We start from the raw sequence: 16,559 nt of genomic DNA on the forward strand, positions 1-16,559 counted from the left end.
AGCAACCAGGAGGGAAACAGTGGGAGAGCCCCAACCAAGCAAATTGTTGCACATTATGCTATTGACCTCCCCACTGAGCAGGCAGCATTCTCAAAGTTCACTGTTCTCATTTCCAACTGTGAGGGGCAGAAGCTACTCCTTTGGGGAGAGGAGAGGGGAATGGTGGCTCGATTTTTTGTTTGTTTGTTTGCTTGGTCACATTGAAAGGCACAAAAGCCAAGCTTTGTTTCCAGGTGTTTGTTTTAGAATCATGAGGGGAACCACTCCTGCAGACACCAAGAAAACCGGTCTGTTGTGCCGGTGTTGAGTGGCCATTCAGGCTGACCTTCGACTTTTAAATGTAGGCACTCAATAAGTGTTACATTTAATTAATAACTAAATACATTGAAGGAATACTGAGAGCTATCCCTTTGTACTGTGAAGTTGGGCAGGATCCATTAAAGTGAACATTTCTCCTGGGATGGTCAATCAGAGGTCGGTCTGGGTAGGGGATTCTCAAACTACGCAGTGCCTTAATCTCTGAAGTATTCTTCTCCTTACGAGTACACTATAAATAGCTATATAGACTTTTTTTGTCCCACAGTCCTCCATGCCCTGTTTTCCCCCACTCATGGCCTACCGTTCACCAAATCACAATCTGGTTCTCTGCAGCTTTTGCTTCTCGGATTCCAAAGACTTTCCTGATACACTTCCGTCTGGTCTATTGGGTTTTCCTTGCACAGGAGGGGAGCCAAAGCCACTAGTATTTTTATCCTTACTAGAACCCTAAATAGCAGCGATCGTTACTTGCTTGTTAAGAAACTTACATTCTGCAGCACTAAACCTGCTTTCATTCCACCTCCCTGGGACTGAATGAATCTCAGACATTCGGCATTTAAGGAAACTAAGAACTCGATAAATGTAACCCTATTCTCTTGCCTATCTTACTAAGGGTTATGGTGATCTTTCATGGTCAAACTAGCCCAGAGGAAGAGAACAGAATGGAAGAAAAACAGAAAAAAGGGATGAACAGCAGTTGCTAAATGAAAAGCAATGTTCTGTCACCCTGATCTGACAAATTAAAATCTATTTCCTCTAGACAACATTTTATTTCTGACCCAGAGTGTTGATGGTCACCAAAAAGCTCTCTTCCTGTCCCACATTCAAGGATTTTCTCTCCCAATTTGTCCCATCATGTTATTCCATCATTGTAGACAGTTTTCCACAAGTGGCTCATCCCACTGTCCATTATCAATGGCTCAGAGATTGACAAATTGCAGACACAAATTTCCAAGTGATCGAAACTAAATTTTAACCCAAATCAGGCTAATGCAGTATTTCCTTTTGGAACATTTAAAACTTTTCCAGAGAATGAGCAGATGTAAACACTACTCTATCCTATCTTCTTATGATTGTCAAAATGTCCAGCGTGGGCTGGGAGGATTTCCGGGATACACTTACTGATTTTTAGACCACTAGGTCTAATTGAACAACATCTGGATTATTTTTGTACCTCTTCTGGTTGTTTTAAACCAAAGAAACCCATTAAGTTATTTGAGGCATGGAACCACTTGTTAAACTTAAAAGGGAATTAACAATTAAAAACAAGCCTGCACTTATTCCTCACTCTTCAGCCATGACAATAATGGTTGCTCCCCAAACTAGGTGGGTGAAATATGGCTGGGAGTGAACAAAGGTGAGGAGGGAAAGCAGAGTGAGGAGGCTGGGTAATAGGGCACAGTTAGCATCTCACTGCCCTTAGGTAGCAAAGAGAGGTAGGTTTAATGTGATGCTTTCAAGAAATGTGCAGCTTTCAAGAAGCAAACATGGCAACTATACCTTTAAGATGAGTTTGTCTTGGAGATGGCAAAGTATGTGCAAGGGGGAGCCAGCCATAACGAATTTGGGTTTTGCCTTTCATCTCAGGGAGCCTCAATCTTTAAGCACATGGTTCCTTTCTCATTTTGCATTGAGGTTGCATAGATATGCTCTATGGGCCTTTCTTTGTGCTTACTACTGTCTGGTTAATCCTCTTATGCCACCCTTTGGGCACTGAATAAATTACAGTGAATGCAGAAATAAGAAGAGGATACATTTGATTTACCTTTCCTGAGATGAGGAATGTGTTTCGGAGAGGGGTGAAATGTGGCCCATTGTTTGCTGAGGAGACCAGAATTCTGAAGCAGAAGAAATCTAGGAGTATGAGGAATGAATTCACAGAGAGGTAAGGGGAGTTCCCCTCATGGAGATTAGAAGCAGCATGGACTAGAAGAAAGAACCCCGGCCTGGAAATCAAAGGAACTGGGTTCTTATCCCAGCTCTGCCACTTGCCTGCCGTGTGAACTTGGATGAGTCACTTAACTTCTTTGTGCCTCATCTGCAAAATGGGAATTAAATACCTATTCTCCCTTCCCCTTAGATGGGGAGCTCCATGCGGGACAGGAACTGTGTCTACCTTGCCTCATCACTTAGTACAGTGCTTGTCACATAGTAAGCACTTATAGTAAGCACTTTACAGATGTCATAATTATTATTATTAGATGTAGACGATCATTTTAAGGGATATATTTGGACAGTCTGACACAGAAATATAGCAGGGATTTAACTGGATGATTTAATATCCCATCCAGGCCCACTTCAGATTCTGAATCCACCCTGAAGCCCACTTTGTGCTCAACAAAATAGATGATCTTAGTGTAAACACTTGGAAAGAAAACTCAGTGGATTGAAATTGGGGCTCTGTAGAATTCAGAAAGAAGAAAATAATGAGGACTGACCTCCTTATCACCATCAGTAGGATTTATTGAGCTCTCACTATGTGCAGAGCACTAATGCAAAGCTCTTGGGAGAGCATAATACAGCCTCACCTTCAAACCTGGGTTTTAATCCTAGCTCTGCCTCTTGTCTGCTGTGTGACCTTGGGCAAGTCACATAAGTTCTCTGTGCCTCAGTTACCTCATCTGTAAAATGGGGATTAAGACTGTGAGCCCCATGTGGACAGATACTGTGTCCAACCAGTGCTTGGCACATAGTAAGCACTTAAAAGTACCATAGCTATTATTATCATTATTAATCATTATTCCTAGAAACACCACTCCTTCCTTTTATTCCTCTATCCTTTTGACCTACTGTTTTGCCAATCAGAACCACTCTGTATGCATGTGAGTAGGAGTCAACAACAACCACATTCAGATGTCACCAAAAAATTGTGATGTCACAAAAACCAGGCAACATGATTCTAGAAAAGCATAGGGAGGAGGGAGGGAGATACTAGAAAGAGGCAGGTGGAAGGGAAGCTGGACTTGGGTAAAAGCACAGAGAGACTGAGCTAAGGAAAGGGTCAATGAAGGGGAAACGCTCTTAATTGATTATTTGGATCTCATTTTCCAGACAAATCTGCTTGGTTGTAGAATATTTGGTTCTGCAGCCCAAAATAGGAGACTATAGCTCTACTTGGAAGAATATTTTCTGTTCCTAAATCGTTTTCTACAAAGCCAGGGCTGATCCACATGTGGCTTCATTCAATTAACGGAGTTCCTCACTGGACAGGCCTGTAAATCTGTGGATGTATGAAGAAATCAAGAAATCATATCTAATCTCTTCGAGTTAGAGTGGCTGGCTTTCCACTGGCCAAGATGGCCTTCTTGAGAAGTGAAGAAAAGAAATCAAAGAAATGTGCTGTTCACCACATCTGCCCCCCTCCCCTGCTGCCCCTCTGCAAGGAGGACCTGAACCCAGGGATGGAGAATTTTAGACTTGGAAAGGTGAGGGACTCCATGCTGTGTAATCCTCTCATCCTTAAGCCGGAGCTAGGGAGGTGCTCCAGAATTTGCAGTGTTTTACCTGGATCCGATTTCGTGTATGGCCTCTATCTCCCCAAGGTGGATGGAGGGGTTCCTGAAGCAATAACACACTGGCACGTTCACTCCCGGAAACCCACTGTGCCGAAACTGATGCCTCTTGATTTTGTTGCCATGAATGCTAAGGCTGCCCAGGCAGGTCTGGTCACTGCTCCAGAGCAATACAGATACCGAAGGTACAAGGAAATTAGAAAAAAAGAGGTGGAGAAGTTCAGCATTCATCATCCTCCCATACAGATGCCCGAGGGATACACTTTTGGCATCTCCTCTCAGTCCACCTTTCCCCTCGTTGAGCTTCTGCAGCACAAGTTCATAAACGAGTGGGTGGAACAACAAAGACAGGCGGATCTGAAGCGGCACCGGGAAAAAGCCAAGAAGCTCCAAGTGCATCAGGTGTACAATACGCGTACCACTCTGCTCAGGGATTACAAACCCTCCATCCCTCCAGCCCCTCCCCAACCCTTGCCTCGCTTTGCGAAGGTGAGATCCCAGCTCAGCACTTTTCCAGATCCGAAGTCTTATCAGCAGGCTTTTAAGAAATTTTACTTAGAAACTCCAGTCAGAAGAGGTACCTTGGCTCGAGGCATTTATACTATCCCCTAAAGACTCTTCTGAAGCAAGAACAGTTAGGCTACTAAAGAAGAAAGATGATAAAAAATATGAATTTGGGAAGGTTTAGGCCCCATCGCTGGATAATTGCTATAAATGTTCATTACAGTCTTGCTTGATGTCTTGAAATCCATTCTTTCATGAAGGCTTTATTTATAATGTGTTAAATGTCTTTTATGTTCTGAGCAATGGGGCAGATAATCAGATAGGACACAGTCCCTGTGGCACACGGGTCTCACAATATCTCAGGTATGTATAGTTCTGACTTCCAATCTCATTTGACCAGTAGAGTGAAGCCCTTTCTCAATCAGTAGGTCATGGTTACTGAGTGATTACTGTGTTCAGAGCACTGTACTGAGTGCTTGGGAGGCTATGATAAAACAGAGTTGGTAGGCGCATTCCCCTGCCCATAATGAGTTTATAATCTAGAGGATGTTCTTTGGTGATACCATCTACTTTGAGTGCTATTTTTGATGCAGCTTTAGCTGAATTATGTTACACCTTCTTCATCCTTTAACCATATATGATGATAGCATAGCAGTTTTAATGGTGGTATTTGTTAAGCACTTACTGTGTGCCAAAGCACTGAACTGGGCGCTGTGGTAGATAAAAGATAATCAGATTGGGCACAGTGGATAGAGAATGGGCTTGGGAGTCTGAGGGTCATGGGTTCTAAGCCTGGCTCCACCACTCGTTTGCTTTGTTACCTTGGGCAAGTTCATTCATTCATTCCATCATATTTATTGAGCGCTTACTGTGTGCAGAGCACTGTACTAAGCGCTTAGGAAGGACAAGTTGGCAACTATAGAGACGGTCCCTACCCAACAACAGGCTCACAGTCTAGAAAGTCAGTTTGCTTCTCTGTGACTCAGTTACCTCATCTGTAAAATGGGGATTGAGACTGTGAGCCCCATGTGAGACAGGGACTGTGCCGAACCTGATTTGCTCTAATCCACCCCAGCACTTAGTACAGTGCCTGGTACACAGTAAGTGCTTAACAAATACCACAATCATTATTATTATTATTATTGTTGTTACCTCATAGGGCTCATGATCTAAGTAGAAGGGAGATCAGGTTTTTCATCTCCATTTTACAGATGAGAAAACTGAGGCACAGAGAAGGGAAGTGTCTTTCCCAAATTACACAGGAGGCAGGTTACAGAGCCAGGATTAGAACCCAAGTCCTCCGACGCCCGGGCCTATGCTCTTTCCACTAGACCACGCTGCTTCCTAATTTCTGATTTAAAGAGCCAGCCCCATGTTTTTCTATGTCACTAGACTCTTGCTTTTGCTTAATGCAATGGAATGACATTATTACTATAAAACAACACTGCCCCTTGTAATAATTTCACACAGTATTATATTTGACATCATGATGGGTAGTTTTGAAACTTTTAAAAGCCGAACGGTAGCCTGCCTTGCTTATAATGGCGAATGGGGAAAATAACAGGACTCACTTGAAAAAATGAAGATGTGATATATTAATACCTTTAAAGGCATTGCTTCATACAGCTATTAAATTAAGAAATCAGTAATGGATTTAGTAATAGTACTTGAGTGCTCACTATGTGCCAAGCACCGAGCTAAGGGTTAGGGCAAAAATCAAAGCTCACAGTCTTGAGAAAGAGGAATAGGAGTTGTATTAATGATAGTGTTATTAGTAAAAGTATTTCCTGGGCAACTTCTAGTGCGATGCACTGTGCTAAGTACTTGGGAAAGTTCAACAGAGGAATGAGATATGATTCCTGTCCATAAGCAATCTACACTCGAAAAAGGAGATAGGTATATAGAATAATAAAAACAAGTTACAGATAATAATGTTACAAATTCAAAGGTAGTGGTCTACAGTAAATGGCCAGGCATTGGATGGACAAAGCTTGAATTTATGAATTTTCAGGTCAGCTTAGTCAATGTAAAATGCCATCAACTGAAATTTTCCTGTCCTATGCAAATGTAAAATATTAAAATGGTTGGAAAGTCTTTGCTTGTTGGAAACATTTTGAGTAGTTGACAAAGAGGTTGATTTTATTGGTAATGTCATATTTCTTTCATATCATCATTCTTACTCAGGACAAGCCACTCTCAGGTAATAACTGAGCTGAAGTGAAGTACCATGGGACATTAATCTGAAACTTTCAAGAAATCAGGGCATTGATTATTAATAAGCTCTCCAGGACTCCCAATTGTATAAACACAGAGCTAGAGAAGTCCTTGGCGTGTTTTCTCATCTGTTTCCCTGCCTCAGTGCAGTACTCTATCGAAACTGTGAACATAGAATTGAGGGAGGCATCAAGGGGTTGATGTCAGAGAACAATGGAAGCACGGAAGAATGTCAGGCAGAGCTGTTGAGAGGATGAGATAGGAGGAGAGGACTGTGGGCAACATCCATCTGCTATGTGGTATGAATTATTTCCGATGATGGGTTCCTGGCTATCACTGGGTAAGATGGAAAGTCATTCCCAAAATATATAGAAACCATAGAGCAGACATTTATGGTATAGGAGACAGCCTAAACCTGAATGATGGATTTTTATCCTCTAAATAAATTAACAAGCACACAGAAATCATGCAAGGCCTTAGATTTGATATGAAATTACTTAGAAATTCTGGTTCCTATAAAAAGTTATTTCTTGTCCTTGTCCCCTGGTGATTCTTTCAACATTTGATTCATAAATAGTTTTAATGTAATATGAGAGCATTTACAAAGGATCCTCCCCAAACTTTCCAAAACGTATATATGTATAATGTAATTTTCTCTCAATTATTGCTGTAACGAACACTACCGCTAATGTTTTTTGTTCAAAAAAGAAATATGGGACTAGGTGTTAGCTCACAATTATGTAATTCCAGGTTTCTAAGTGTGTGTTTTTTTAAGAAGACAAATTGGTAATTAAGAAAAAGCACAATGGTAGTGGTGATTTGAACGAGAAAAGCTTTTTCTTAAGTCTCATTTCTGTTGAAAACAGTTAAAAGAAATGATCACTGAACAACAACAACAAAGAAAATCCAGGACAATGGAATTTGAAAGAAAATAAAAGCTATTTTTTTTCCACCTGAGCAATCCTTTTAGATAAGCAACTATTTAAGTTATAGGATTTTTCAAGCTGATTTACTGTGCTTGATACATCTCCGATTTTCCATTATCTTGAGGTGATGGAGGACCTGGGTTCTAGCAAACAAAATCCACAAAAAAAACCCAAGCCACTAAAATCCTTGTTCTGTTCAGAATTTCAACCTCCGATCCACTAAACATTTTATCACAGGTGCTTATCACAGTACTTAATGTATTTGAGTTTAATTGCCTTACAAACAGTAAGAACTCATAAATACCATACCAGGAGTGAGTAGAAATAATAATAATAGTGGCATTTAGCACTTACTATGTACAAAGCACTCTTCTAAGCGCTGGGTGTTAAACTCCGAACCAGTAGTATGGACAAGTAAAAAGTAGATCCCAAGCAAATTATTTTTATAAAATGACAAGCATTCATTCATACCAGAATTTTAAATCAGCCTCCTCTTCATCCTGATAGATGAAAAACTCATAAAATGATCTTGATGCCACTTGTAACCACTTGGAAAGGTGAAAACCTCTGAAGAATATCGCCATTGAATCAGCAGATTCGGGATTTTAGGAGTTAGGATGAGGTGTTGAAACTTGTTAAATTCAAACCCTTGAACCTATCAGAGAAAATAAAACTCACTGAAGGAGCCGAAATGGGCTTAGATGTCTTTGCGAAATAATCTAGAAAGGAGAACAAAAGAGCACTGAAAGCGAAAAAGAGCCAAGATGACCCAGTACTTCTATGAGCTAAGAACCGACTTTTCGGAGGATACTAAGCATTCTATCTGCATGTATGCTGTATGAGAAGCAGTGTGGCTCAGTGGAAACAGCACAGGCTTGGGAGTCAGAAGTCATGGGTTCAAATCCCAGCTCCATCACTTGTCAGCTGTGTGACCTTGGGCAAGCCACTTAACTTCTCTATACCTCAGTTACCTCATCCGTAAAATGGGGATTAAGACTGTGAGCCCCACGTGGGATAACCTGATCACCTTGTATCCCCCCAGTGCTTAGAACAGTGCTTTTCACATAGTAAGTGCTTAACAAATACCATTATTATTATTATTATTAACCTATAGAACTGTGCGTGCATTAAATAAACTCCCGGCAAAGAAAAGTTCATCATCCTGCTATTCCCCTCGCTTGATACATAATCTGTTTACAACAAGTAATGATTTAATTGAGTTTGTGAAAGTTTACTTCTCCCAGTTTAGAGGTAGGAAGGCATCATCACCAAAGACAAGCTCGAAATGGCAGGGAACATGCCTGCTAATTCTGTTGTATTGTACTCCCCCAAGTTTGTAGTACAGTGCTGTACCCTTAGTAAGGACTCAGTAAATACCAGTGATTGATCGATTGATTGATTGATCCCAGGGAAATGGAGTTGTGCAGTGAGGAATGTACAGTGGCTTGATTGAGATGAATGTGATAGCATTCCAAAGTGCCTCCCAGCTGTTTACTCAGCTACTGGGTGGGGATTGCTCAGCTCTGCCTCCTGGAGTGGATTCCATTTCAGTCTTGCAGAAATCACTTTCTCTGCAAGTGATTTTAGTAGCTGGTCTCTCTTGGGACAAATTCCCCAGAGAAATAATCCCATCCCCTTGTCTGTAGTATAGTGCCCCTCTGCTTCATACCAATTCTCATGACTTTTCTAGGCTCACACTGGATACTTAATAACTCACCTCTCTGTCTTCCTTGTCTCGCCCTCTATTGTACGTGTATGTTTTTAACGTTTGTTTGTTTACACTGTCAAAGCTGCTGGATTCTATTTGTTCCTGCCACCACAGCTATCTTAGATCATTTAACATGGTGGGATATAGAAAGGGAAGGTAGTGATGGTGGAGGAGGAGAATGGGGGGCAGGTGCAGAGGAGAAAATCTGAGACTACTCTCCATATCCCTTCCTTCTCTTCTACCAGGGAAACCCAGCAGTGTTAGCACTCTTAAGAACATCAAAGGAAGTTTATAAATAAAAGTGGGGTGCAAGGAGGGGAGCTGCTGCTGTCTTGCCTCCACCCTGCTTTAGTCCATCCCAGTTGCCACAGTTTTGAGTTCCAGGGGATGGGGAGGTCAGCCTCAGAAGTCATGGGAGGAAAAAAGTGACTGGAGAGGACAGTAAGCACAGCAAGAATAACCAGGGCCTCAATGAAATCCAGCAGTGTGGGAACTGTAGAAAATGTAGAAGTTCAAAGAATAGATAAATTAAAAGTTAAAAGAAATGGTAGACATGGAATAGAATACAGATGATGAAGGAATTAATGAATGAATTTAACAAAGGGAGCCATAGGGTCTGGGAGACAGGGAGTGAGTGTAAGGTGCAGGGAGGAGGGCTAGAAAAGCCACAAAAACTGAGAAGCCATGGATGGGAAGGACTAGCTTTGTTTACCTCAACAGGAAGGAGGTTGTGAATGCGACCTCCGAGTTGATAATTCTATGGTGGTTTGGACTACCATTCATTCAGTCAGTCAGTCATATTTATTGAGTGCTTACTGTGTGCAGAGTACTTTACTGGGCACTTGGAAAGTACAATTCAGCAATAGATAACTAGATAATAGATAATAATAATAGATAGATAATAGATAATAATAGCCCACACTGGGCTTACCATCTTTGTGATCTCTTACCCCACATCGCGGTGACTAAAGGGGAAAAAACAAAGCTAAGATTTAGTATAGCCTAATGGAATGAGCCATAGGACTCGAAGTCAGGAGACCCCAATTCTAGTCCCAGCTCTGCCACAGGCCTGCCCTGTGACCCTGGGCAAGTAACTTAACCTCTCTGGGTTTCAGTTTCCTCATCTGCAAAATAGGGATACAATAGATTGTGAGTCAGTGTAGGACAGAAACTTTAATCTCCTGATCTTATATACATCCTAGCTCTTAGCACACAGTAACCATTTACTACATGTCATCATTATTATTTGTCACAACTTTCCTGTTAATGAAAGAAAATACACAGAAACAAGATTGGGAATCTGTAACGGAGCCTCACAAGACTAAATGCATCTCTATGGCTGAAAAACAGAATATGGTTAGGACTGGACTTGCACATTTTGTACCTATAAACTATTTTGTTTGGGCATGTTAGCTGGCAGGAACCAGACACCAATTATTTCACCAACCATAAAAATCTATTGCACTAAAAGATAATGGAAAGTCTCTTTCCCAGATCCCTGGGACTGGAGAATGACCAAGTGCTTTATAAACCAATCTAAGAAACAAAACCACTAACCCAATGAGCATGTAAAGAGATAGGTAGATCGATGGATGGATCGTTGGATAGATGGGTTCTAATCCAGCTTCCCCACTTGCCTACAATGTGTGACATTGGAAAAGTCACATAACTTCTCTAAGTTCTACTTTCCTTTCTGTAAAATGGGGCTATAATGCCACTTCCCCTTCTCCCGTAGACTGTGGACCCCAGTGGGGACAGAGGCTTTGTTCAATCTGTTTATATTGTTTCTACCATACTATTTAGTATATTGCTAGAAAAAAGCAAGTGCTCATCAAATATCACTATTACTATAATAGATGGGTAGACAAATAGATGATAGATGATTGATTCATACATAGACAGATAGCTTGATGATGATGATGGCATTTATAAAGCACTTACTATGTGCAAAGCACTGTTCTAAGCACTGGGGAGGTTACAAGGTGATCAGATTGTCCCACAGGGGGCTCACAGTCTTAATCCCCATTTTGCAGATGAGGTAACTGAGGCACAGAGAAGTTAAGTGACTTGCCCAAAGTCACACAGCTGACAATTGGTGGAGCCAGGATTTGAACCCCTGACCTCTGACTCCAAAACCCATGCTCTTTCCACTGAGCCACGCTGCTTCTCTTGGACTCATTGCCAATCTATAAAAGGGCAATTTGGGGTAACATAAAAAAGCCAGCTTCAAAATTGGGTTAGTCTTAGTGCATAATCTTAACCAGAGATCAGCAGTTCAAAGCAGACAGATGTTTTGACTTTCTTTGCAGGGAATAATGACCTGAATCCCCATGACCAGCTGCTGTGCATAAAGCAAGTCTCATTGCCTCCCCATCCCTCACACCCATCTGGTAGGTTGGCATATTTCCTACACACAAGTTGGTCAGATCTTGGCTATATGGTATAGTATTGAGTATAGTACAGAGTCCAAGTCCATCCCAGCTTGGATCTAGCAGGACCACTTCCATCCTTTCAGCTAGCTTCACTTGTCTATTTGAAGCTGTTGCAACCCCAAAGGTGGGACTATTACACAGGAAAGGGAGACTTGGCAATCCAGCCAGTGAATGTGGTTCAGTGGGTTAGCCAGACTGCCATCCCAGTCTCTCCATGGGTTGCAGATACAGGGGGGTTTCAATGTTCCAGGAAAAGCTGAAGAGAAGAGAGTATCATAAGCAACAGATGGACAAGAACCTAATAACAATTGACTAGTGTAGTGTCACTGCTGTTCTTGATATCCAAATTGCAATCATCGGTGGAGCACCTTTGGGATCCCTTAAGAGAAGGTAACCAACTTTTGTGTTTTGGAGTCAAGGATAGAATCATATTTAAGAAGAAAGCACAAGAAAGAAGCCAGCCTCCTGTATATTTTCCACTCAATGGAAACTCTCTATCCCCTTTCTCTCACCATCACTTTTCCTCGGGCCAGTGTTGGAACTCATGTTCAGCTAACTTGAACTAATTAAACAGGAAAGAAGTACAGTGTGAATAGATTAAGGAATCTGGCCCAGATTCTGGAATGGATTCTTCAGTCCCTATTTTGGTTAAAAATAATAATGATTATGGTATTTGTTAGGTGCTTACTAAGTGCCAAGCATTGTACTAAACACTGGAGTAGATACAAGAGAATCAGGTCAGATACCGTCCCTATCCCACATAGGGCTCACATCTAATTAGAAAGGAGAACAGGAATTGAATTCCTATTTTACAAATGACAGGACTGAGGCACAGAGAAGTGAAGTGATTTGCCCATGGTCACACAGCTGGTAGGTGGCAGAGCCAAGATTAGAATAAAGGTCCCTTGACTCTCTCAGACCTGCTCTTTCTTCTATTTCCAAATATAAAAGGAAAATGGGGAAGTGAGGGACAGAGCAGCACCAATTCTACCAGAGCATTTTATTGGACAAATACATTTTTGGTACAGATTAGAGAGATTCTCCCATAAGCACTCCTTTTACACAGATGGCAAAAGAATGCCATCAGTGTTACATCTGCTACTCATGAAGCATAATTGTCAAACCAAATCTAGCCTGAAAATGAACCAAACAGCACCTCACCTGAAAAAGACCATTCATAGAAAATGAAACCCACATAGAGCTTTGATATAATACTGTGATCCATAGTAGGAATGATAGTATTTATTGAGTAAATTCAGTGTACTGAACTAGGTACATGGGGATTACAACAGAAGCACAACACATTCCCTTCCCAAAGAGCTTAAATTCAAATGGATGTGAAACACAAATTCACTTTGTGAGCATGTAGAGGGGAATTTAATCACCTGCAAGAAATAAATGGACACTCAGGTATATTACCAGAATTCATCTTTCTGTAACAATAACTGGAAATTTGATTTTTTTAAAAAAAATCTCCATGGTTACTGCTGTCAAATAGCTAAAAATGGTGGTCATAGTGGTGGCCAGAGTGTTTTTAACTGATTGGTAGACTATAAAAAAATAGAGCAAGGAAGAAGGTCCAGCCAGAGAATAATTTTCTACAACAATAAAAGAGATTGAAAAATCAAATAAATGTACTTACAACATCAGATTGAGAGTCTGTATAATTCTGTTTCATCCTGAATGTGATAACAGGGAGGAAATTTCCAGAACTTGATTTTAAAGCAAAGCTATTATTCAGTTTAGTGATGAGACTCTACTGTGTATATTTTTACAGAGATTTTTAAAAGTCATTGTGACATTTGCTGAGGAAAAAATATTAGCTGATAAAATAAAGTATTTTCTTAAAGACCATTTACATGTCAATGATTTAAATAATTCATTGTATAAGAAATTGATTTAGTATCTGTGAAAAAGTAAAGACTCATATGCAGAATATAAATATCTCACCCTAGCCAGTATGGCAGCTCCCTTTAGAATATGCCCACAAGGGGTCCAGAGAAGTCATAGATCCTGGCTGTGGGCCAAGGCAAGAAGCAGCGTGGCTCAATGGAAAGAGCACGGGCTTGGGAGTCAGAGGTCATGGGTTCAAATCCCTATTCTACCAATTGTCAGCTGTGTGACCTTGGGCAAGTCACTTAACTTCTCTGGGCCTCAGTTACCTCATCTGTAAAATGGGGATTAAGACTGTGAGCCCCACGTGGAACAACCTGATCTCCTTGTATCCCCCTCCAGCGCTTTGAACAGTGCTTTGCACATAGTAAGCGCTTAACAAATGCCATTATTATTATTATATACGGAACCTAGACTCTCACAGGAATTCTCTGAGCATTCTTGGTTTCTTCCCTTTTCACACCTCTCTTCCCATCCTCTGTATCTTCCCTTTAGGCCACCCCAATCATACACAACCAAATTATTTCCTAGCTTCAGATTTGGGGGAAGGAGAGACTGTATCCCGTCCTCATCCCCCTCCCAGCCCTTGAGGGAACTCCTTATAGCTAACCTGAATATTTCATGCTGTGGTTTAGGCCCATCTCCTCTTATTCAGTCACTCATGGATGGGGAGGAAAAACAGATAGATGCTCATGTCTCTGGGGGAGAACTCTTAATATTGTGAATTCTGTAACCAATATTAATTCACCCTTAAATCGTTACATCCCTCACAGATCTTTCTGCTCAACCTTCCATCTTTCCACCTCTTTGTTGTGTAAGCTAGACCTGTATCCAAAGATTAGTTTGTATAGAAATGGGATGGGAATGAACTCCTACCTCACCTGTTTTTCTGCACTAAAGAGCTACAGGACTGCCTCACAGATTGTTATCCATCAATATCCCAAGTGGAAAGCAAGACGTCGAAGTTCACCCCATCCTCAGAGAATGCATGCTTACCCTTAGCTACTTTCTCCTCCTTCCTCTCTAGTACTTCCAGGGCTGTTTTTCTAAAGGAATGAGAAACCAAACAGAGATAAGAGTCTGGAAGAGAAGGGGTAAAGCTGATCGACAGCTGGGAAAGGCCATGGGGACATTAAGCAAATGTCCAGTATTCCCAATACATCCTTAAGACTATTTTTTGCTGCACATCTCCTTATAGTGCAGTTTATTTTCCCTCCCCAGGAGAAAGCACCAATGAGGTAGAGAAAAAGCCAATGTGGTCATTGCTCCTGTGCTCCCCAATCCCATAAAGCTGAAAGGAGGAAAATCCAGAGGACCATTATATTGTAAGTTCCTTGATTGCAGGAATCATGTCTCCTTAGTCCAGCGTACTCTCCCAGGGACTTAGTGTGGTGTTCTGCACAGAATCAGTGTTCAGTAAGTATTGTCGATTGACTAATTGATTAGGGCTTGGATAAAAAGCTGATAGACCAGCATGAACCACATCTCAGAGTCCATGTTGGAAAATAATTTCAGGCCCTGCGTGTTTCATTAGGTCTCTGAGACTGTGAAGAATGAATCCTCTTCAAAGCTACATGGCAGCCCTGGTTGCTTCTTCCTGAGCCAAAGAGTCCCTGTCACTCATATCTTGATGCCCTGGTACCAGGCTGAGGGATGACCAAGCCCTACTCTGACTTGGCAAAAATACAAAATTCGTTTCACACAAGCACAAAGCTAGTAACCCATTCCCTGGAAGTTTACTCTAGCCCTGTGACTCATAATGAGATACTGTGAAATCCGCTTCTGTTTGCGTCTCCTGCACGATTGGGTCTGAGTAATGGAAGTGACGTACTGCCCAGCAGAGAGGCCCCTGCTACCTACCTATCCAACAGGTATGGATTTGCTATTTAGCCAAGCATCTGACATGGTTTGCTTCTCCTCACTGGGTGGCTGATTACTAACAATCAAGATAAATGACAAGAAGCAGCCCCACCACCTGCAAGCTCTTTATTTAGAGGTTCTGCTTTGGCTGGTGTTTGCCTAGCATTTTAAGTGTTTGTTCAGAAGGAGGAGAGGGAACCAGCAAGGACCCCTGAACCTAGCCTAGTGTGGCTCCCTAATAAGAGCTTATCTATGCTCCGGCCAGCCATTGCAGGAGCATCAGGGGGATCACTAAAGGGCTATCCTGGGCTCTTCCTGGCCATCAATTTCAGAGAAAAGAGGGACCACTGGGAAGCTTGCATATTTTGGACTCAAAACCCAGTCCCATTGTTAGAGGTGATGGATGGCTTGGCCTAATGGAAAGCACACAGGACCTGGAGTCAGGAGAACCAGATTTGAGCTCCAGCTCTGCCGCTCACTTCCTGGGTGACTTTAGCAAGTCTTCTTAGGCCTCGGTTTCCTCAACTGTAAAATGTCGGGAGCGGAGAGTGGTGGAGATAGATTAATAGATAAATAATTTCAACTCCCTGTGCAGAGGTATTGGGAGCCTGGAGGGAAGTGGGTGATTTCTCCAGACTGGATATAGGTTACAGTATGATCACCGTTTGTACAAAAGGTCTTTGAACTGACCTATCTTGTACCATTCTCAGGTAAGATCCTAACATTTCCCTATTCAAAGTCCTGTTTCCCCCCCATACTAGACAGTTGTCTGTTTTGTACTTCAATCAAGCTCATTGGCAAATTCCCCCCACTATCACCTCAGCACTTCTATGTCAACAAGAGAAGAAGCATGGAAAGAATGTGGGCTTGGGAGTCAGAGGGTCTGGGTTCTAATCCCGGATCTGCCACTTGCCAGTTACCTCATAAGTAAAATGAGGATTAAATCCTCTTCCCTCCAAATTAGACCATAAATCCAATGTGGGACATAGACCGTGTCCAACCTGATTAGCTTTTGTCTATCTCAGTGCTTAGTGCAGTGCCTGGCACATAGTAAGTGCTTAACAAATGCCACACATGAAAAAAATTAGAGAACTCATTCTGATCCATGTCCACACACTAACAAACCTTCTGGGCCTGGGACTGGTCATGCCTGGCAGATGGTTTAGCCACAGAGCCTGTCCACCCAGCCCAC

The 16,559-nt window shown here is 41.8% G+C and overlaps 1 protein-coding gene across 1 annotated transcript; it reads left to right on the forward strand.

Moving 5' to 3' along the window:
* The first annotated feature begins 3,614 nt into the window (after positions 1-3,614).
* Positions 3,615-7,483, forward strand: LOC119936539 (cilia- and flagella-associated protein 77-like). Its single transcript, XM_038756042.1, has 2 exons — positions 3,615-4,319; positions 7,415-7,483. Exons 1-2 carry the CDS (start codon positions 3,615-3,617, stop codon positions 7,481-7,483), a joined length of 774 nt encoding a protein of 257 aa, XP_038611970.1.
* Positions 7,484-16,559: the final 9,076 nt, after the last annotated feature.

Source organism: Tachyglossus aculeatus, chromosome 14 (assembly GCF_015852505.1).
Source record: "Tachyglossus aculeatus isolate mTacAcu1 chromosome 14, mTacAcu1.pri, whole genome shotgun sequence".
Taxonomy (NCBI): domain Eukaryota; kingdom Metazoa; phylum Chordata; class Mammalia; order Monotremata; family Tachyglossidae; genus Tachyglossus; species Tachyglossus aculeatus.

Bases quoted from the DNA above. Each gene is read 5' to 3' on its own strand.
- LOC119936539 (XM_038756042.1), top strand. From the start codon at position 3,615: ATGGCCTTCTTGAGAAGTGAAGAAAAGAAATCAAAGAAATGTGCTGTT. The intron at 4,320-7,414 runs GTGAGATCCCAG...TGTTGAAAACAG, and splicing joins CCTTGCCTCGCTTTGCGAAG to TTAAAAGAAATGATCACTGA.